This window comes from Ranitomeya variabilis, chromosome 4 (genome assembly GCF_051348905.1).
Source record: "Ranitomeya variabilis isolate aRanVar5 chromosome 4, aRanVar5.hap1, whole genome shotgun sequence".
Classification (NCBI taxonomy): Eukaryota; Metazoa; Chordata; class Amphibia; order Anura; family Dendrobatidae; genus Ranitomeya; species Ranitomeya variabilis.
In genome coordinates, this window is record NC_135235.1 from 205849024 (window position 1) to 205871338 (window position 22315).

The 22315-nt window shown below is 47.5% G+C and overlaps 1 protein-coding gene across 1 annotated transcript; it reads left to right on the top strand.

Annotated features, from left to right (window-relative positions):
• Positions 1 to 12506: 12506 nt before the first annotated feature.
• On the top strand, positions 12507 to 17125 carry LOC143767772 (uncharacterized). Its single transcript, XM_077256295.1, has 5 exons — positions 12507 to 12677; positions 12984 to 13182; positions 13337 to 13499; positions 14954 to 15791; positions 17108 to 17125. The coding sequence occupies exons 1-5, from the start codon at positions 12534 to 12536 to the stop codon at positions 17123 to 17125; spliced, it is 1362 nt and encodes a 453-aa protein (XP_077112410.1). The 5' UTR covers positions 12507 to 12533.
• Positions 17126 to 22315: the final 5190 nt, after the last annotated feature.

Sequence of the window (22315 nt, forward strand, 5' to 3'; positions counted from 1 at the left end):
TCCCTGTGAATCCTCACACAAGCCCTGAGCTTATTCACCTCTCAACACTTTATCTCCGTTGCTGCCTATGCAGAGCGTAGCAGTCTAAATGAGATGGTTGTGTCCCGCAAAGGTGGGGACCGAAGGATCAAATCATCATGTCGTTCATGTGCCTGACCTTAAAGTAGGTAGTGCTTTCTGTTAGGCTCTGTTCACATGTCAGTTTGGTTATGCCATTTGTTCTGAATAAGTGACCCTCTGAAGTGGAGGCAGAGGGGCCTCACTGATTATGAGGGGGTTTGGGGAGTGGACTTCCAGAATAATCAATGTAAACATGACTCAGCAGACGGAGCACAGAACGGAGCCGAGAGCAGTGAGCAGCGTGCGGAGCGCTCTGCCAGCATGACTAGGCAGAAATGGAGGACATAATAAGGCTACGTTCACATTTGCGGTGTGCGCCGCAGCGTCGTCGCCGCAAGAAAACGCATGCGTCGTGCGGCCCTATCTTTAACATTGGCGCCGCATGGGGCCGCATGTACATGCGTTGTCATGCGTTGTGTTGTGTTGTACGCCGCATGCGGCGTTAGGGCAACATGTTGCATTTTTCGGGTGGCGCTGACCTTTTCAAAAACGCATGCGTCGTGTTTGCGTCGTGTTTGCGTCGTCGATGCGCCTTTTACCCCATTGACTTGTATTGACAACGCAGGTACTTGCGTCGTGGTGCGTTGTACGACGCATGCGTTTTCCAATAAAAAATGCAAAACATTGTCTAGACACTAAAAAAACACTATATATATATATAAAAAAAAAAAGGGGGTTGGCATTGTCTTTCACAAGGCTATCTACAAAGAAGACTGACTGAAGGGAATCTGCTTTCCAAACCTGTAAGTATATATTTCTCTTTGCATATTTTTTATTCTGTGTTTTATTTCTTGATTTTGATTAAATTTGTGCAATGTTTGGTCTGTGGTATTGTACGGTTATGGCACTGTGGGTTATTGAAATTTTGTGTTTTGTAAATCTGGTTCTGATGTACTTTATGCTGGCGTTTATTGTCTTCGGCCTTGCTTGGTTTTGGATTGGTTTTGGATTGGTTTTGGGTTGTTCTGGTGTCATGCGGTTGTTCAATGTCTTTTTTTTGGCTGATTTTTTCTTGTTAAATTTCTGGTGCATGTCTTTTTCTGGTTTCTATTGTTGGGGGTAACCGTATGGCGTTTTCTTGGCTCATATCTTGCTGTGTTTTATTACGCTGTTGGCATTTTTTTTTCTTTCCTTGAGTGTCATTTCTTGCTGGTGGGGGGGCTACATTTATGATGTTTCATTTGTATTGTATTGTTCCGTGCTGCTATATTATTTTCAATTGTATTTTCCCTTTTTTTTTTTTTTTTTTTTTTTTAATCTCTGATGGTTTTACGTCGTTTTCCGTATGGCATATATCTCCTTCCTTGACTGTTTGCATTGCCAAGTGTGTAGTATAATGTTTTTGTTTTTTTTTTTTGGTGGGGCCCTTTTTTTTTAATTTCATGTGTTTTCTTTTCTATTTGACTATGGTTTTTCTTTTGGTTGCTGTATATTGTAACAGCGGTTGTCCCGTAATGTTTATTGCTTATTATCTAGAATGGTATTTTTCGCCTTTTTCTGATGTATTTCTGTGGTTAGATGTCACCAGATGGTGTTGTTTTGGATCATGTCTTGTTGTAATTGTAAAGTATGGCTAGTTTGCTATTTCATTGTGCCTTTTTTTTTCCTCTAAGGTTTTTTTTGGAAGTTTTTATATTTAAAAATTTAGACGTGCAGCGCCCCAGAGTCCTGGTCGTTGCAGTACTGTGGCTCCGCCACTAAGGGGAGCTATGGTGCGTCTGATGGCACTGAAGGAGTTCATCTGATCAGGTATCACAGACACCAATACATTTCACAGTCGGGCCTCCGGGGGGAGCTAAGGGTTCTATTCACTAGGCCACTCCCCACCATAGTGGGTAAACTGGGGGTCAGGCAGGAAGTTAGATCAGAAAACTGACTGGGTTGGAACCAGGCAACACCTTGTGGCAGAGGGTGTTGTAGGGGAAGATACAGTAGGGTCTCTGTCAAGGGTGGGATCCTGGTAGAGGCTTGGCAACTTGAGCGAACGTAACGGGACTGCGCCTGCTCCGGGTAGCGGCGGTGCCCAAGGAAGGATTAGAAGCGAGATAGATTGTGCTGAGTGAGAAACGAGATCACGCAAAGGAGAAATACCAGTAGGAGTCGTGCTGTAAGACCGAAGCAACATCCTACTGAGGCGCACTACCGGTGGCCGGAACGCCGAGGGAATATCATAACATTCAGCTTCAAGCAATACTTCAAACAGCGGCAGGACAGTCAGTTTAAGGCGGGCTGTCTAACTTATATCACCTATGCAGTCTTGGGGGGCAACTTGTGGAGAGGGGCGACTCTAGGGTCCCGGAAGAGCTCCGAGCCTACCCGTCAAACGGGTGCCGTCCCAACCAGAACATCAGGGAGGGACGGAGGATTAGCAGAACATCATCTAATCGAGTTGTGAGGGAACTTAAGAAACAGACACAACAGTTGTGGGGGACTTTCCGTAAGCACAGCAGGGAAGGACCACAACACATAGCGCTAGAAGGAAGGCACAGATTTCCACCTGTGAAGAGAACTCTGGAGGTGCCATTGGACCGGCCGGACTTGCGCAGCCTGGTGAACCGTATTCCGGACTGAGGACACAGAGATCTTCAGTAAAGAGGTAAAGAGACTGCAACCTGGTGTCCTCGTTATTTACTGCACCACCACAGCCTCACTAGTCCTCATCACCATCATCCATCCACATCTCTACACTGTGCGCCCACGGCAGGGTCACGGACCGGGGCCTAGCCACCGTGACAACCCCAGAGCAGAGACTTAGAGGCCCGGTACCGGGTACCCCTCGGCCCTGCGGCAGTGGGGGTGCTACAAACTTGGCGTCACGAACAGGATGTACTTAAGCCTGAAGAATCAGGTCATGTGTGCCTTGGAACTGTGATTTATTGTACTTTATTGAGAGACTGTGTGCTGCGCCATTTACCGCCAAAATCCGCCGCCATTGCAACGCTGAGGAGAGCGCAGGAGAAGAGGGGCGTGGAGTAGGCGTGGGCAAGCTGGAGAGCGCGAACAGCAATGGCCGCCCAGTCTAAATATTTCTGTGTCCTGCGGACGTGTCCGTCAACAGCTGAGGTCCGCCTCCTGATCCTGTTTGGAGGGTGGAGACCATGGAGACGGGGCCGCCCACGAAAGAGACCGCGGGAAGAAGACACTGGAGAGGAGATAAAGATGGCGACGCCAGAAGCACCGCATGGGAATGATCGGACTCGGAGAGAGGCTGAACAGCCCGATGTGGCCCAGGGTACGCCGTCACTGCGGGAGCTGACCCTTGCAGAGCCAACGATGGGCCGACCTCCCCGGCCGCCGTCAGAGGAGTGCATGGCCGCGGCCGAGGCCCGGCGGATCGCTGCCCGCTTGGAGGCCGATGCCCGCGTGATCGCTAGGCTGGGCCAGCCCACGGAGGTCTGCTTGTCTCCAGTGTCCCCTGCTCCTCCAAACCCGGCCGCGGCTGAAAGTGCGCTGCAGACGCAGGGCCTGAAGCTCATGCCAGAGGCTGAACACCTGCGGCGCTTGGTGGCTGCATGGCGAGACCGGCCACAACCGGCAACCCAGGTTGATCTGACCACCGTTGCAGAGGTCCCCTTGTCCCACTGGGGTGTAGTGGTCTCCTTCAACCCCCGACATGGACGCGGGGTTATACAAGAGATCGGGTAGCCGCTACAAGTCCACGTAGACCGGGAGGAGGTGGAGCCCTGCGGAGGAAGATTCCCTCGCGACCTGGAGCCAGGTGATGCGGTAACTTACACCAGATGGAGGAGGGCTACGGGAGAGGCCGGCTGGATGGCGCGGGGTGTCCAGCGGTGCGTCGCCCTCCAAGCCACTGCCGGGGCATCAGAGGATAAATCTCCTGCTGGAAAAGCCGCAGAACCTGGCCCTGAAGAACAGCGGAGAACCCGGACCCACCATGTACCTTGGGGGCGTGCCGGAGCCTCGGTGAAAAGAACATCCCGGCGAGGGATCCTGTCGTTGTTGGGGCGGGACCCGATCCTTGAACCAGCAGGACGACCCGTTGGTCTGGTGAGGCCCGGGAGGAAACCACCTTCCTCCCCGAAGAACGAGTAAGCATGACCGCTTTAAATATGTAAATAGTTTCTTAACTGTTTGGTTGGTTTCCTGTTTTGCTGCTAAACCCGTCCAGGGTTAACTCTTAAAGGGATCCTTCTGTTGACCCGGGATCCCTATTGTTTTGTTTTTTGGTTGTTTTTCCAAAATTTTTGCACAAGTTTATAGTTGAAAAGAACTGCTGAAATCATGAACAATGCATGATGCGAACTTCTTGTACATAGTTTGCACCTTATTAAAGGCGCTCCCTACTGGTTTTACTTAAAGAAGGACTCTTTGTGAAGATACCACACTGGAACCTTTGCTGAGTATGGACTGGTAGCTTGAGAAGGCGTGCTACCTCATAGAGACTTGGTCCCCTCTTAAAGGGGATGTTCATTTGTTGCGCTTAAACGGTGATATTGCTTTAAGACTGGAAGCAATAATGTCTTGACAAAAGAAAGTGATGATAATGTTTACATGAGAAAGTTATATGTATTTAACTAGTTAATTGTGAAGAAATGCTGATGATGTTCTCTGAAAAGAAAAAGTGAAAGATAGAAGAAGGATGCAGTGGGCCTGTAGGGATAGACGTGGTGTCCAGCATGCATGATAGAGAGAAAGATAATGAGAAGGCTTAATGTTCAATAGAAAATATTTTTGATAATGTTGATAGATAGTTAGGATAGAAGGTAAACCCTGAGTCCTCAAAGGAGTCATGTAGAGATGGCTCAGTGCTCTTAAACTGAAAGTAATGTTATGTTCTATACCGTGTATAGTAGTTGAAAAGGCAGTAGGCCCGGGCTGAACGGGGCGGTCCTGCATAGAAAGGAGAGGCAGTAGGTCTGGTGCCGTTAGGACAGGCGGTCCTGCAGATTTAAAGAAGGGGAATGAAAAAGTTAAATTGCCTTATAATGTGATTATAAGAAGGTCTTTAGTGGATACAGAGTGTATGTCCTTAGAGGCAATGTTAAATTATTGTTCACCAATTTTGCACTTAGTAGAATACCCGGTTGGGTAAGAAGAGTTATTTATAGCATGTTGCTATGATACTTAACCATGTTTGTAACGTTCAAGTGTCCTCACCTCCCATAAAGGGAAGCTCTGTTCAAATATGCTTATTGTTATTGCACTCAACAAAACTGTATGTCTTTTTGCTAACTTGTATTGTTGTTTTCTTCTCAGTCCCGGAGTACTGTGTTTAACCAGGGGGGAGTGCAGCGCCCCAGAGTCCTGGTCGTTGCAGTACTGTGGCTCCGCCACTATGGGGAGCTATGGTGCGTCTGATGGCACTGAAGGAGTTCATCTGATCAGGTATCACAGACACCAATACATTTCACAGTCGGGCCTCCGGGGGGAGCTAAGGGTTCTATTCACTAGGCCACTCCCCACCATAGTGGGTAAACTGGGGGTCAGGCAGGAAGTTAGATCAGAAAGCTGACTGGGTTGGAACCAGGCAACACTTTGTGGCAGAGGGTGTTGTAGGGGAAGATACAGTAGGGTCTCTGTCAGGGGTGGGATCCTGGCAGAGGCTTGGCAACTTGAACGAACGTAACGGGACCGTGCCTGCTCCGGGTAGCGGCGGTGCCCAAGGAAGGATTAGAAGCGAGATAGATTGTGCTGAGTGAGAAACGAGATCACGCAAAGGAGAAATACCAGTAGGAGTCGTGCTGTAAGACCGAAGCAACATCCTACTGAGGCGCACTACCGGTGGCCGGAACGCCGAGGGAGTATCATAACATTCAGCTTCAAGCAATACTTCAAACAGCGGCAGGACAGTCAGTTTAAGGCGGGCTGTCTAACTTATATCACCTATGCAGTCTTGGGGGGCAACTTGTGGAGAGGGGCGACTCTAGGGTCCCGGAAGAGCTCCTTGCCTACCCGTCTGTTGTGAATTTGCTTTTTGGCTCCCTCTAGTGGTTACTAGTGATTTGACTCTGGGTATGTCAGTCATCCCTTGTATGCTCACCTGGGCCGTTAGTTCAGGGGTGTTGCTATATAAGCTCCCTGGACCTTCAGTTCAATGCCTGGCAACGTTGTAATCAGAGCTAATCTGTTGTGCTCTTGTCTACTGATCCTGGTTCCTGCTAGATTAAGCTAAGTCTGCTTTCTTGCTTTTTGCTATTTGTTTTTGTTTGCATTTTTGTCCAGCTTGTACATAATCTGTATCCTAACCTTGCTGGAAGCTCTAGGGAGGCTGGAGTTCTCCCCCCGGGCCGTTAGACGGTTCGGGGGTTCTTGAATTTCCAGTGTGGAATTTTGATAGGGTTTTTGTTGACCATATAAGTTATCTTACTACATTCTGCTATTAGTAAGTGGGCCTCTCTTTGCTAAACCTAGTTCATCTCTGTGTTTGTCATTTCCTCTTACCTCACCGTTATTATTTGTGGGGGGCTTGTATCCAACTTTTGGGGTCTATTATCTGGAGGCAAGAGAGGTCTTTGTTTTCCTCTTCTAGGGGTAGTTAGTCCTCCGGCTGGCACGAGACATCTAGCGACCAACGTAGGCATGTTCCCCGGCTACTTCTAGTGTTGGCGTTAGGAGTAGATATATGGTCAACCCAGTTACCACTGCCCTATGAGCTGGATTTTTGTACTTTGCAGACTTACTTGTTCCTCTGAGACCCTCGCCATTGGGGTCATAACAGTTTGCCAGGCCAGTATTAAATGTTAAATGCATTGCAGAAGCGGGATTATAAGAAAGAAAATTCTGAGTTTTTTTTTTCTTTTTCTCATTTTTTTTTTTCTTTTCCCCTTTACCTCTGAGTGGCTTGTGTTTGCTGCAGACATGAATGTCCAGACCTTGATTACAGGTGTGGACCAGCTTACTGCTCGTGTGCAGGGCATACAAGATTATGTTATCAGAAATCCTATGTCAGAACCTAAGATACCGATTCCTGAACTGTTTTCCGGAGACCGATTTAAATTTAGAAATTTCAGGAATAATTGTAAATTGTTTTTGTCCCTGAGACCCTGTTCATCTGGAGACTCCGCTCAGCAAGTGAAAATTGTTATTTCTTTTTTACGGGGCGACCCTCAGGATTGGGCCTTCTCGCTGGCGCCAGGAGATCCGGCATTGGCTGATATTGATGCGTTTTTTCTGGCGCTCGGTTTGCTTTATGAGGAACCCAATCTTGAGATTCAGGCAGAAAAAGCCTTGCTGGCTATGTCTCAGGGCCAGGACGAGGCTGAAGTGTATTGCCAAAAATTTCGGAAATGGTCCGTGCTGACCCAGTGGAACGAGTGTGCATTGGCTGCAAATTTCAGAAATGGCCTTTCTGAAGCCATTAAGAATGTGATGGTGGGTTTTCCCATTCCCACAGGTCTGAATGATTCCATGGCCCTGGCAATTCAAATCGACCGGCGGTTGCGGGAGCGCAAAACCGCAAATTCCCTCATGGTGTTGTCTGAACAGGCACCTGATTTAATGCAATGTGATAGAATTCTGACTAGAAATGAGCGGAAAATTCATAGACGCCAGAATGGCTTGTGTTACTACTGTGGTGATTCTACACATGTTATCTCAGCATGCTCTAAACGTCTTACTAGGGTTGTTAGTCCTGTCGCCATTGGTAATTTGCAACCTAAATTTATTCTATCTGTAACTTTGATTTGCTCACTGTCATCGTATCCTGTCATGGCGTTTGTAGACTCAGGTGCTGCCCTGAGTCTGATGGATCTGTCATTTGCCAAGCGCTGCGGTTTTGTTCTGGAGCCATTAGAAAATCCTATCCCTCTTAGGGGTATTGATGCTACGCCTTTGGCAAAAAATAAACCGCAGTTTTGGACACAGGTTACCATGTGCATGACTCCCGAACATCGGGAGGTGATACGTTTTCTTGTTCTGCATAAGATGCATGATTTGGTTGTTTTGGGTTTGCCATGGTTACAGACCCATAATCCAGTCTTGGACTGGAAGGCAATGTCGGTGTCAAGTTGGGGCTGCCATGGAATTCATGGAGATTCCCTGCCCTTGTCTATTGCTTCTTCTACGCCTTCGGAAGTTCCGGCGTATTTGTCTGATTATCAGGATGTCTTCAGCGAGTCTAAGTCCAGTGCACTGCCTCCTCATAGGGAATGTGACTGTGCAATAGATTTGATTCCTGGCAGTAAGTTTCCTAAGGGGAGACTGTTTAATTTGTCGGTACCTGAACATACCGCGATGCGTTCATATATCAAGGAGTCTCTTGAGAAGGGGCATATCCGTCCTTCTTCTTCCCCTCTTGGTGCGGGATTCTTTTTTGTGGCCAAAAAGGACGGATCTTTGAGGCCTTGTATTGACTATCGGCTTTTAAACAAGATCACTGTCAAATTTCAGTATCCTTTGCCGCTGTTGTCAGACTTGTTTGCCCGGATTAAAGGTGCCAAGTGGTTCACCAAGATAGACCTTCGTGGTGCGTACAACCTTGTGCGCATTAAGCAAGGCGATGAATGGAAAACCGCATTCAATACGCCCGAAGGTCATTTTGAGTACTTGGTGATGCCATTTGGGCTCTCTAATGCACCTTCAGTTTTTCAGTCCTTCATGCATGACATTTTCCGGAAGTATCTGGATAAATTTTTGATTGTTTATCTGGATGATATTCTGGTTTTTTCTGATAATTGGGACTCGCATGTGGAGCAGGTCAGGATGGTTTTTAAGATTTTGCGTGAAAATTCTTTGTTTGTTAAAGGCTCAAAGTGTCTCTTTGGTGTACAGAGGGTTCCCTTTTTGGGGTTCATTTTTTCCCCTTCTGCTGTGGAGATGGACCCAGTCAAGGTCCGAGCTATTCATGATTGGACTCAACCCTCGTCAGTTAAGAGTCTTCAGAAGTTCTTGGGTTTTGCTAACTTCTACCGTCGTTTTATCGCAAATTTTTCTAGCGTTGTTAAACCATTGACGGATATGACCAAGAAAGGCTCTGATGTAGCTAACTGGGCTCCTGCTGCCATGGAGGCTTTCCAGGAGTTGAAACGCCGGTTTACTTCGGCGCCTGTTTTGTGCCAACCTGACACCTCACTTCCCTTTCAGGTGGAGGTGGATGCTTCGGAGATTGGGGCAGGGGCCGTTTTGTCGCAGAGAGGCCCTGGTTGCTCTACTATGAGACCTTGTGCCTTTTTCTCCAGGAAGTTTTCGCCGGCAGAGCGAAATTATGATGTGGGCAATCGGGAGTTGTTGGCCATGAAGTGGGCATTTGAGGAGCGGCGTCATTGGCTCGAGGGTGCTAAGCATCGTGTGGTGGTCTTGACTGATCACAAAAATCTGATGTATCTCGAGTCTGCTAAACGCCTGAATCCTAGACAGGCCCGCTGGTCATTGTTTTTCTCCCGTTTTGACTTTGTGGTCTCGTATTTACCAGGTTCTAAGAATGTGAAGGCCGATGCTCTGTCTAGGAGCTTTGTGCCTGATGCTCCTGGAGTCGCTGAACCTGTGGGTATTCTTAAGGAAGGAGTTATCTTGTCAGCTATTTCTCCTGATCTGCGGCGTGTGTTGCAGAGATTTCAGGCTGGTAGGCCTGACTCTTGTCCATCTGACAGATTGTTTGTGCCTGCTAAATGGACCAGCAGAGTCATTTCCGAGATTCATTCCTCAGTGTTGGCAGGGCACCCGGGAATTTTTGGCACCAGAGATCTGGTGGCCAGGTCCTTTTGGTGGCCTTCCTTGTCAAGGGATGTGCAGTCATTTGTGCAGTCCTGTGGAACTTGTGCTCGAGCTAAGCCTTGCTGTTCTCGTGCCAGCGGGTTGCTCTTGCCCTTGCCTGTCCCGAAGAGACCTTGGACACACATCTCTATGGATTTCATTTCTGATCTTCCGGTGTCTCAGGGCATGTCTGTCATCTGGGTGATATGTGATCGTTTCTCCAAGATGGTCCATTTGGTTCCTTTGCCTAAGCTGCCCTCCTCTTCTGATCTGGTTCCTGTGTTCTTCCAGAACGTGGTTCGTTTGCACGGCATTCCTGAGAATATTGTGTCGGACAGAGGATCCCAGTTTGTTTCCAGGTTCTGGCGATCCTTTTGTGGTAGGATGGGCATTGATTTGTCGTTTTCGTCCGCTTTTCATCCCCAGACTAACGGACAAACGGAGCGAACTAATCAGACTCTGGAGGCTTATTTGAGGTGTTTTGTCTCTTCTGATCAGGATGATTGGGTGACCTTCTTGCCGTTGGCTGAATTTGCCCTTAATAATCGGGCTAGTTCCGCCACCTTGGTTTCGTCATTTTTCTGCAACTCTGGTTTCCATCCTCGTTTTTCCTCGGGACATGTGGAGCCTTCTGACTGTCCTGGGGTGGATTCTGTGGTGGATAGGTTGCAGCGGATCTGGAGTCATGTGGTGGACAACTTGAAGTTGTCACAGGAGAAGGCTCAGCGTTTTGCCAACCGCCGCCGCGGTGTGGGTCCCCGACTTCGCGTTGGGGATTTGGTATGGCTGTCTTCTCGATTTGTTCCTATGAAGGTCTCCTCTCCCAAATTTAAGCCTCGCTTCATTGGTCCTTACAAGATATTGGAAATCCTTAATCCTGTATCCTTTCGCCTGGATCTTCCGGTGTCGTTTGCCATTCACAACGTATTTCATAGGTCCTTGTTGCGGCGGTACGTTGTGCCTGTGGTCCCTTCTGCGGAGCCTCCTGCTCCGGTGTTGGTTGAGGGCGAGTTGGAGTACGTGGTGGAGAAGATCTTAGATTCTCGTCTCTCCAGGCGGAGGCTTCAGTACCTGGTCAAGTGGAAGGGCTATGGTCAGGAGGATAAGTCCTGGGTGGTCGCCTCTGATGTTCATGCGGCCGATTTGGTTCGTGCCTTTCACGCCGCTCATCCTGATCGCCCTGGTGGTCTTGGTGAGGGTTCGGTGACCCCTCACTAAGGGGGGGGTACTGTTGTGAATTTGCTTTTTGGCACCCTCTAGTGGTTACTAGTGATTTGACTCTGGGTATGTCAGTCATCCCTTGTATGCTCACCTGGGCCGTTAGTTCAGGGGTGTTGGTATATAAGCTCCCTGGACCTTCAGTTCAATGCCTGGCAACGTTGTAATCAGAGCTAATCTGTTGTGCTCTTGTCTACTGATCCTGGTTCCTGCTAGATTAAGCTAAGTCTGCTTTCTTGCTTTTTGCTATTTGTTTTTGTTTGCATTTTTGTCCAGCTTGTACATAATCTGTATCCTAACCTTGCTGGAAGCTCTAGGGAGGCTGGAGTTCTCCCCCCGGGCCGTTAGACGGTTCGGGGGTTCTTGAATTTCCAGTGTGGAATTTTGATAGGGTTTTTGTTGACCATATAAGTTATCTTACTACATTCTGCTATTAGTAAGTGGGCCTCTCTTTGCTAAACCTAGTTCATCTCTGTGTTTGTCATTTCCTCTTACCTCACCGTTATTATTTGTGGGGGGCTTGTATCCAACTTTTGGGGTCTATTATCTGGAGGCAAGAGAGGTCTTTGTTTTCCTCTTCTAGGGGTAGTTAGTCCTCCGGCTGGCGCGAGACATCTAGCGACCAACGTAGGCATGTTCCCCGGCTACTTCTAGTGTTGGCGTTAGGAGTAGATATATGGTCAACCCAGTTACCACTGCCCTATGAGCTGGATTTTTGTACTTCGCAGACTTACTTGTTCCTCTGAGACCCTCGCCATTGGGGTCATAACACCCGTCAAACGGGTGCCGTCCCAACCAGAACATCAGGGAGGGACGGAGGATTAGCAGAACATCATCTAATCGAGTTGTGAGGGAACTTAAGAAACAGACACAACAGTTGTGGGGGACTTTCCGTAAGCACAGCAGGGAAGGACCACAACACATAGCGCTAGAAGGAAGGCACAGATTTCCACCTGTGAAGAGAACTCTGGAGGTGCCATTGGACCGGCCGGACTTGCGCAGCCTGGTGAACCGTATTCCGGACTGAGGACACAGAGATCTTCAGTAAAGAGGTAAAGAGACTGCAACCTGGTGTCCTCGTTATTTACTGCACTGCACCACCACAGCCTCACTAGTCCTCATCACCATCATCCATCCACATCTCTACACTGTGCGCCCACGGCAGGGTCACGGACCGGGGCCTAGCCACCGTGACAACCCCAGAGCAGAGACTTAGAGGCCCGGTACCGGGTACCCCTCGGCCCTGCGGCAGTGGGGGCGCTACAGACATAGGTGTCTATTTTTGCTTAATTTTGTTTGGGTCTAGTATTGTTTCTTCTATTGTATTCTCTTGCAATGTATGGCGTTGTGGTGTCGCTTTTTGAGTTTGCATTGTCCTATCAGTCAACAGTCAATTGTGGTTGTTTTAATGTTTTGGGCCTATTTTATTGTATGTGTTACTGGATGTGATTCTTTGCTCATTTTTTCTTTGCAGAACAATTTTTCAAGAATGCCAAGTCCTTCTGAGCATAGCCAATCGGCGCGGGGGAGTGCGGTGAGTAATTATGTCCAGTTGCTTACTATTCGCTGCCATTTGTAGCATTGACAATAATTTTTGTATACAATTTTTACAGGCTTCTTCAAGTGATGGGGAAGGCAGTCAGCGGGAGCAGAGAGCTCGGGGCCAAGATGTGGCGTCAGGACGGCGAGTGAGTATTTTTTTTTTTTTGAGTAGCATCCTGATGTGAGGAACATTACATTTGAGGAGCATCCTGCTTTCACTAGGGATGTTTACTAAGCTTAATTACATATAGCTTTTCAGGGCAGCAAGTATTGGGGGAAGGTAACATAAAGTTGAACTCCCTGCACAAAAAAATTCCAAAATACAGGTGTAGAAAACATCAATATACATACATCAAATGGCAAAGGATAGGGCAAAGGTACATATCATGACAGGTGCTGGTGGTTGTTAATATTTTCATATTTGTAACCTTAATGTTTTCTAATTTTTCTAGGTTTCACAACGGGACCAAGGAGATACTGAAATCGATGTGGACCTCCTGATCTTCAGCATCCAGGAGCGTGGCCCGTTGTGGGACAGCCGTGACCCCCAGCACATGGACCAGGTGGTGTTGAGGCGTTTGTGGGTAGAGGTGGCAAAGTCGCTGTGGGATGGCTTTGACAATGCCTCAGCGAAGGACAAAGGCAACTTTCGTGAGTATTGCTGATACGCTGCTATGACCCATCTTGCCAGGATAAACACAACCGTGTGTGATGCGATCAACGCCTAAACTTTCCATCGCACACGGTTGTTTTATCCTTTTAAAATGCTAAATATGTAACCTTTTTTTTCTCTTTGCATTCACAGTTAAAAAGTTGAGGACCAGATGGCGATCCATGAAGGACCGTTTCAATAAGGGGCTCCGTGCTGAGGAGGAGCAATCTCGGAGTGGTGCTGCTGCGGCCAAGTCTGTGCCCTACAAATATAACAGGGCACTACAGTTCCTAAGACCAATCCTTGGCCGCCGACAGTAAGTATTTTGTCCACATACCATATTGCACAGCCACATTGTACATTGCCCAGACACATAGCATATTGCACAGCCACATAGTACATTGCCCAGACACATAGCATATTGCACAGCCACATAGTACATTGCCCAGCCACGTACATTGTGCATCCACATAGTATATTGCCAGGCCACTATATCGCAGCCACATAGTACACGTTCTAGCCACGTATCCACATAGTATATAAATTCCCAGGCACATAGTGTATTGGCCATCCATGTAGTCAGCGTAGCATATTGGCCATCCATGTAACTTTTTCCCTAGTGGAATGGTATAGCCCATTAGTAATTTTTTGGGTTAAGCATGAGTCCTTGTAGTCCACGACAGGTTACGTTCTGAGTCAGGGTAGTTCTGATCGCAGGAATAATGATGACGTCTCGATCACATGATCCTAACGTCATGGCCGTTCCTGCGATCAGATCAGCAAAGTCACTGTGTTTTTTATTTTTTTTATTTTTACATTTTTTTCTTGACTTTAAGGGTATGTGCACACGTCAGGATTTTGTCAGGATTTTGTCAGGCTTTTTCATCAAGTTTTGTATCCAAAACCAGGAGTGGGTGATAAATGCAGAAGTGGTGCATATGTTTCTATTATACTTTTCCTCTGAGGCTATGTCTCCACGTTCAGGATGGCCGGCGGTATCGCCGCAGCGGCGAAGCCGCTCGCCGCTAAGCCCCGCCCCCTTTCTGGGACGCGATCATGCCGGATGTGTTAACTCTTCACATCCGGGATGATCGCTCGCTCCCATAGGGCCCTGTGATATGCCTTGCGGGGACGCTGCGTCCCCGCAAGGTGTACGGACATGCTGCGATCTGAAAAGACGCGCAGCATGTCCGGAGTCGCAGGGCCGCCGCGTGCGGGTTTCCACGCATAGTGGAGACGGGATTTCATAAAATCCCCTCCACTATGCTGGAACATCTGGACGCTGCTTTTTTGACGCTGCAGCTCTGCGCAGCGTCAAAAAAGCAGCGTTTCCTGACCGTGGAAACATACCCTAATTGTTCCACTCCTGGTTTTGGCTCCAAATCCTGATGAAAAATCCTGACAAAATACTGACAAAATCCTGACGTGTGCACATAGCCTCAATGTTATACTATTTTTGCAGCATAGACAGCGTTAAGAAAGATTGTTTGACAAAAAAATTTTTGTAACGATGACAGAGGTATGCGGTAAAAATGTTTTGGCAGCGGGAATGAACAGTCATTTTCTGCCGTAGGTATGTCCATGATTGTTATCATCAGCCATAACGGTTAGCTGGTGATAACAATCAGCAATTTATTATAGGCCACACAGACTGAGAGACAGAGGATTGTAATGTATTGTTGTGTCATGTAATGTTAATTTTGTTACAGAAGTTGGCGTACGTGATAGGTTATTAATTGAAGACTAATTTTTTTCCTAATCTTTTCACAGGACACACAGCAGCACCCTCGAGCGAGCTCGCCCCGCAGGAGCGGACCTTCATGAATCGCCATCTGACCCGTCACAGCCCTCCCACAGCGACAGCAGGCTTGCACCACCATCTGGAGAACCGGCAGCTGGACCATCAGGTGTTCCCCTGCCCGAGGCCTCTGGCGCACCTTCGTTCGGGAATTCCCGACAGCGCCAGCGGGCCTCGGACAGGCCAGCCATGCCCGAATTTTTGCATTTGAGCACGGTTTTCCAGAACTGTTTCAAGGCGTTGAGCGATAAAATGGACACTCGTCTGTCCAATATCGACCGACGCCTTGAAACTATGGAATCCGAGCTCTCGAGTCCGGCCAAACATTTTTTTAGTTCCATTGCTAAGGGCATGGTGGAACACCTTACGCCGGAACTCCAGATTTCGGTGATGCAGGCCTGCAACACTGCCTACGTGAGGGCTCTGCAGCAGGCTCGGGTCATGCAGTCAGCGACAATGCCCGTAGTGCCGTCGCTGGCTAGCATGACTCCGACTCCTGCTGCAGAGACACTCCAGCCACCCCACCGAGGTCCACGTGCCGAGCAACGCCAACACAGGCACCATAGGATTGTGCCGCCGACTCCTGCTCCTGCCAGGCCCTCATCCTCCCGTAGCCGTCATTCTGGGGGAGCTGCCGCGGGAGAGAGGAAAAGAAGGAAGAGGACACACACGGAGGCTCTGGCTGCTCCAATACCGACACCGAGGACGCGTCGGGGCTCTAGTCACAGCAGGAGCAGCCAGGGCCAACCAAGAAGCTGGCAAAGGCTTGTGTTGCCTCCTCCCTCCCCTACAGATGTGCCGGTTTCCCCAGTATACCCTGCGGAGGGTTTGGACCTTCCTTCTAGTCTCCTGAACTCTGACTCCGCATCCTCTTCCTCTCCCCGTTCCCAACCACCAGAGACTTACCGTTCACCGCTGGTAGCGGATGTTGATACCCCCTAAGGTTCTTTCCCCTTTTTTTTTCTGTTTCCCCCCAATAAAAATTGTTTGTTTTAAAACTTTGTTCTTATTTTCCAGTATACTTCTCGGCAAGTCACGCCGTGCGCTGTCTACACATATTTTGTGCTTCAAACACGTCATATATGCAATGTCAGACACTATTTTTACAATTTTTAATTTGCCTTTTTTTGGGTGTCTCTCATTGCTGTATGAGGTGTTTACAAACACTAAAGTGTATGAGGTGTTTTCAAACACTAAGGGTATGTGTCCACGCTCAGGATTGCATCAGGATTTGGTCATGATTTTACATCAGTATTTGTAAGCCAAAACCAGGAGTGGGTGATAAATACAGAAGTGGAGCATATGTTTCTATTCTACTTTTCCTCTAATTGTTCCACTCCTGGTTTTGTCTTACAAATACTGATGAAAAATCCTGACAAAATCCGGATGCAATCCTGAACGTGGACACATACCGTAAAGGTACCTTCACACTTAACAATGCTGCAGCGAAACAGACAATGATGCAGATCACTGCAGCATTGCTATACGGTCGCTGGAGAGCTGTCTGTGTGACAGCTCTCCAGCGAACAACGATGCCGAGGTCCCTGGGTAACCAGGTTAAACATCGGGTTGCTAAGCGCAGGGCTGCGCTTCCGTTGTTTACCCTGGTTACCAGTGTTAAATGTAAAAAAAAAAACAGTACATATACTCACAATCGCATCCCCCGGTGTCAGTTTCCCTGCACTGACTGAGTGACGGCCCTAACAGCAGAGTGGTCACATCACCGCTGTGCTGTGCATTCACTTTACGGCCGGCGCTCAGTCAGTGCAGGAAGCGGACGCCGGGGGACGCGAAGATGAGTATATGTACTGTTTTTTTTTTTTAACTTTCACACTGGTAAACAGGGTAAATATCAGGTTACTAAGCGCCGCCCTACGCTTAGTAACCCGATATTTACCCTGATTACCATTGTAAAACATCGCTGGTATCGTTGTTTTTGCTGTCAAACACAACGATACACGGCGATCTGACAAACAAATAAATATGTTATATGGTATGGTATAAATTTGTTCTTTGAAGCAGGGTAGAAAACTGAAGAAAATTTTTTTATTAAACAACAACATTTTAAAAACAAAGGGTTCCAAGTTTTTTAGATAAGGTACATTACAATTGTGAAATCTAGGTAGATGCCAAATTTCACATAACCAAACCAACCTATACGGATTACATTTATTGCACATTTACTGGAGAATTAGTTTATTATTATATTACATTTTTAGCACAGTCACAGTAGAGGTATTTATTGGTGTAGTTAAAACCAGAATACAGTCCAACAGTAACTTACTACACCATTTGATCTTGCCATGACTCACGGCCAACATCTGACACAAAATAGGCCGCAAAACGATCCCTCATCTGCGCAATTTCCACACTTGTCCTCAGAGGATGATCATGGTAATCGGGCAATGGGTTGGCTATGGGTTCATCGAGTTCCACATTCAGTCTCTCTTTGGCCATAATGTAATTGTGGAGAACCACACAAGCCTTCACCACCTCATCCACTGTTTCAATTTTAAGATTAATGGCGGATCCTAATATACGCCATTTGGAGACAAGGATGCCAAAGGCGCACTCCACAGTCCTTCTGGCCCTGGACAGTCTGTAATTGAAAACCCTTTTTGTATGGTCCAAGCCCCGACTGGAGTAGGGTTTCAATAGGTTGGCAGACATTTGGAATGCCTCATCCCCAACCACAACAAATGGCATCGCAGGGCCTTCGGTGTGGGGAAGAGGTCGTGGCTGGGGGAAATTAAAATTGTTGCCATATAATTTTTGGCCCATATCCGACTCTTTAAATGTGCGTGAGTCATTTGCACGGCCAAACGCACCAATGTCCACTGCGAGAAAACGGCAGTCCGCACGGGCAATTGCCATGAGCACAGTTGAAAAGTATTTTTTGTAATTGTAGAAAAGGGATCCACTTTTCGCAGGCTTGGTAATCCGAATGTGCTTTCCGTCCACTGCGCCAATACAGTTTGGAAAAGAACACACTTGCTCAAATTTCTGTGCGTTGGCCTCCCAGATTTCACTTGTGGGGACGGGTAAAAATTCCTCCCGGAGATTATCCCACAAAGCGCGGCATGTCTCAGCAATAATTCCGGAAAGAGTGGAGACTCCAATCCGGAACTGAAAATGAAGGGATCTCAAGGTCTCTCCGGTAGCCAGGAAACTGCCAAGAAGATAAATAAAGAAATTACATTAAAGTACATTGCAATTTATAAAAGTACATTCACCATACCAAACCCAAAATAAATTATAAAAAAAGATAAACAAAGGGAAGAACATATCACAGTCATTCAAACAGCTACGTACCGTAGAGTCACCAGCAGCCGTTCCTCTGCGGAAATAGCTCTCCGGAGCTGCGTGTCCTGCCTGCTAATGGATCCTTCCACCCGACGCAGAAGATAACGGAAGCTGTCCTGAGACATCCTGGTATATTCGAAATATTTCTCCAGGTTGTCATTCAGTTCGCCAAACAAGCAGTGGTAGGCTCCACGGCTCTCCCGGACTTCCACGATAGGGTGTATCCAAAAGCGGCGACGACTCCATCTCCATTTTTCCCTTTCCCTTTGATGAAAACAGGCGACAGCATAGGCATTAGCCAAGGCAAATTCCATCTCCATGTCCATGTAGATACTGTCCATGGGACGCTCCATCATGAATACCAGCAAAATGGGAGGAATTCATCTCTGCCAGGGTATATATACACAATTACATAACACCAACCCTCTTCTAGCCATTGGTGGTCCTTATCTAGTGTGTAAACACTTTTTTTTTTTTTGTGATGAAGAATGACTCACTGTAGGAAAACGCATGCGTCGAAAAACGCAGCGTTTTTTGGTCAAAACGCAACTGCGTTACCAAAAAACGCAGCGTTTTTCGACGCATGCGTTGAACGCATGCATCGAAATACCATGCGTTGCTACTGCGTTTTAGATGCGTTGTGCGTTGCGGCGATGACGCTGCGGCGCACACCGCAAATGTGAACGTAGACTAAGGGAAGTGTGGAGGGACAATGACATCAGCTGGTTGTCATGGTGACTAAGGCCTAGGAGCTGCTCCAAGCCTGTCTCAAGTTTCACCAAACGTGAATTGCTGCATTTTCCTATAGACCAGAAATACGACTGTTCTAGGTGCACAAATTAATGGGAATTTAGGTAAATAATTCTCTGTTACTAAAAGTCCTTGCGTCGCCATCTTCTGTCACGTTCTGTCCGCCATGACAGCTGGTTGTTACCCAATGTTTCCAGTGTCCTAACAACAAACTGGTGTCCCTACATGTATAACTAAAGTGGGTGCAGGGCCCTGGAGCCAAGTGGCCCCAAAAGGCCCCTCAGGCCCATGTGAGAAGACCAGTGCTATTACCGTCCAGTGATATTTGGGGTCCTGTGCGAGATTTTGTTATCCCACTTTCTATAAAGCTAAGCAAGTTTTCTTTTCACACAGTTGCCAAAATGACAATTATGTTTGGGTCACCTCAGAGACAATCCCAGCAGATTTGGGCCAGCTGGTGTATATGTAGAAAAACAAATATAGTTTCTGTGAAAGCTGAAATGGCAGCCATATTAGTTGTCTTCCTGAATTATAAATTAAGGCCTATTTAGAAGGGTGAACAATCAACCAACAGGCATTTCTATGACTTCTGTACATGGCCTTTTGTTTTCTATTTAGTTTAAGAGGCGTTATTATTCCGACAGTATTAATAAAGGAATAAAGGGTTTTCAGGGAGTGGGCAGATTTACAAACTTGCACAAGTAATGTGTCACGCCAATTTTTTTACCTGGGGAAAGTCCCAAGTGAAAATCTCTCCCTTAAGGCTGGCGTCACACTTGGCGTAAGACAATACGCCACGTATTATACGTCCGTACTACGGCCGTAATACGGAGAAATGTTCCCAAAATATTGATCCGTAGTCAGGGTGTGTCAGCGTATTTTGCGCATGGCATCCTCCGTATGTAATCCGTATGGCATCCGTACTGCGAGATTTTCGCGCAGGCTTGCAAAACCGACATCTAATGGATTTATGTGCTCAAATGTTCATTAAAACATATATACAGTATATATATATATATATGTCATTGAGACACATATATATATATTCTGTATTTAGATTTCATTCAGCGTGATATCTGTGAACAGCCGGTAATTCAATTGCCGGCTTTTCATTTCTCCTGCACAAACCCGACAGGATATGAGACATGGTTTACATACAGTAAACCATCTCATATCCCCTTTTTTTTTGCATATTCCACACTACTAATGTTAGTAGTGTGTATGTGCAAAATTTCAGCGCTGTAGCTGCTGAAATAAAGGGTTAAATGGTGGAAAACATTGGCGTGGGCTCCGGTGCAATTTTCTCCGCCAGAGTGGTAAAGCCAGTGACTGAGGGCAGATATTAATCTGCAGGAGAGGGTCCATGGTTATTGGCCCCCCGTGGCTAAAAACATCTGCCCCCAGCCACCCCAGAAAAGGCACATCTGGAAGATGCGCCTATTCTGGCACTTGGCCACTCTCTTCCCACTCCCTGTAGCGGTGGGATATGGGGTAATGAAGGGTTAATGCCACCTTGCTATTGTAAGGTGACATTAAGGCCGGTTTCACACGTCAGTGGCTCCGGTACGTGAGGTGACAGTTTCCTCACGTACCGGAGACACTGACTCACGTAGACCCATAAAAATCAATGCATCTGTGCAGATGTCATTGATTTTTTGCGGACCGTGTCTCCGTGTGCCAAACACGGAGACATGTCAGTGTTCGTGGGAGCGCACGGATTACACAGACCCAATAGAGTCAATGGGTCCGTGTAAAACACGGACCTCACACGGACATTCTCCGTCTGGGGTCCGTGTGCGTGCAGGAGACAGCGCTACAGTAAGCGCTGTCCCCCCCACATGGTGCTGAAGCCGCGGTTCATATCTTCCCTGCAGCAGCGTTTGCTGCAGAGAAAATATGAATAATAGTGTTTATAATAAAGATCTATGTGTCCGCCGCCCCCCCACCCCCTGTGCGCCCCCCCCCCGCTGTTCAGAAAATACTCACCCGCTCCCACGTTGGCTGTCACTCCTTCCTCTCTGCCCCGCGCCTCCTACTGTATGCGGTCACGTGGGGCCGATCATTTACAATCATGAATAGTCGGCTCCGCCCCTATGGGAGGTGGAGCCACATATTCATGACTGTAAATGATCGGCCCCACGTGACCGCATACACTAGAAGCCACGGCCAGACCAGGAAGCAGCGAGGGAGGCGGGTAAGTATTTTATGAACAGCGGGGGGGGGGCGCACAGGGGGTGGGAGGGCGGCGGACACATAGATCTTTATTTTAAACACTATTCTTCATATTTTCTCTGCAGCAAACGCTGCTGCAGGGAAGATATGGATCGCGGCTTCAGCTCGATGCAGGGTACCACACGCGTGGGTACCACACGCTCCGTGTGGTACCCACTCGCCATACGGGCGGCACACGTGTGCCGCACGTATGGCCTACGTGAGTTCCCAGGCACACGGACATGGATAACTCCGGTACCGATTTATTCCGGTACCGGAATTATCTGGACGTGTGGGACAGCCCTAAGCCAGATTAATAATGGAGAGGCGTCAATTATGTCACCTATCCATTATTAATCCAATTGTTGGAAAGGGTTAAAAAACACACACACACGTTATTAAAAAGGATTTTAATGAAATAAACACAGCGGTTGTTGTAATAATTTATTGTTCTCGCAATCCATTTCCAGGCCCTCGCTTGGCAAAATAATTAACGCACAAGATACATACCTTCTGATGTCAGATCGCGTCCCACGAAGTAATCCATCTGAAGGGGTTAACTAATATTACAGGCACGAGCTGCGATAAACCACTCGCTCGTGCCTGTAATCCCCGGGTGCTGAAAGGAAAGCAGAGTGATCTATACTTACATTGAGTTGCGGTGATGCGCCCCTGCTGGATGTTCTCATGAACTGCAGCCTGGGAACTTTTTCCCAAGCTCCAGGTCATATGAGGACATCCACCAGGGGGCGCATCACTGCGACTGAAGGAAATGTAGGTCAATGACCTACATTTCATTCATTCGCTGGGGATTACAGGCACGGAGCACAGCTGCATTTAGCAGGGCTCCTGCCTGTAATATTAGTTAACCCCTTCAGATGAATTACATCGTGGGACGTGATCTGACATCAGAAGGTATGTATATTGTGCGTTTATTATTTTGCCAAGCGAGGGTTTGCAAATGGATTGCGAGAACAATAAATTATTACAACAACCGCTGTGTTTATTTCATTAAATAATTTTTAATAATGTGTGTGTGTGTGTTTTTTAACCCTTTCAAACAATTGGAT

Excerpts from the sequence above, each read along its gene's own strand:
- LOC143767772 (XM_077256295.1), top strand. The coding sequence starts at position 12,534 with ATGTCCAGTTGCTTACTATTCGCTGCCATTTGTAGCATTGACAATAAT. Across the intron at positions 12,678-12,983 it reads ATGTGGCGTCAGGACGGCGA|GTTTCACAACGGGACCAAGG; the intron begins GTGAGTATTTTT and ends TAATTTTTCTAG. Across the intron at positions 13,183-13,336 it reads GAAGGACAAAGGCAACTTTC|TTAAAAAGTTGAGGACCAGA; the intron begins GTGAGTATTGCT and ends TTGCATTCACAG.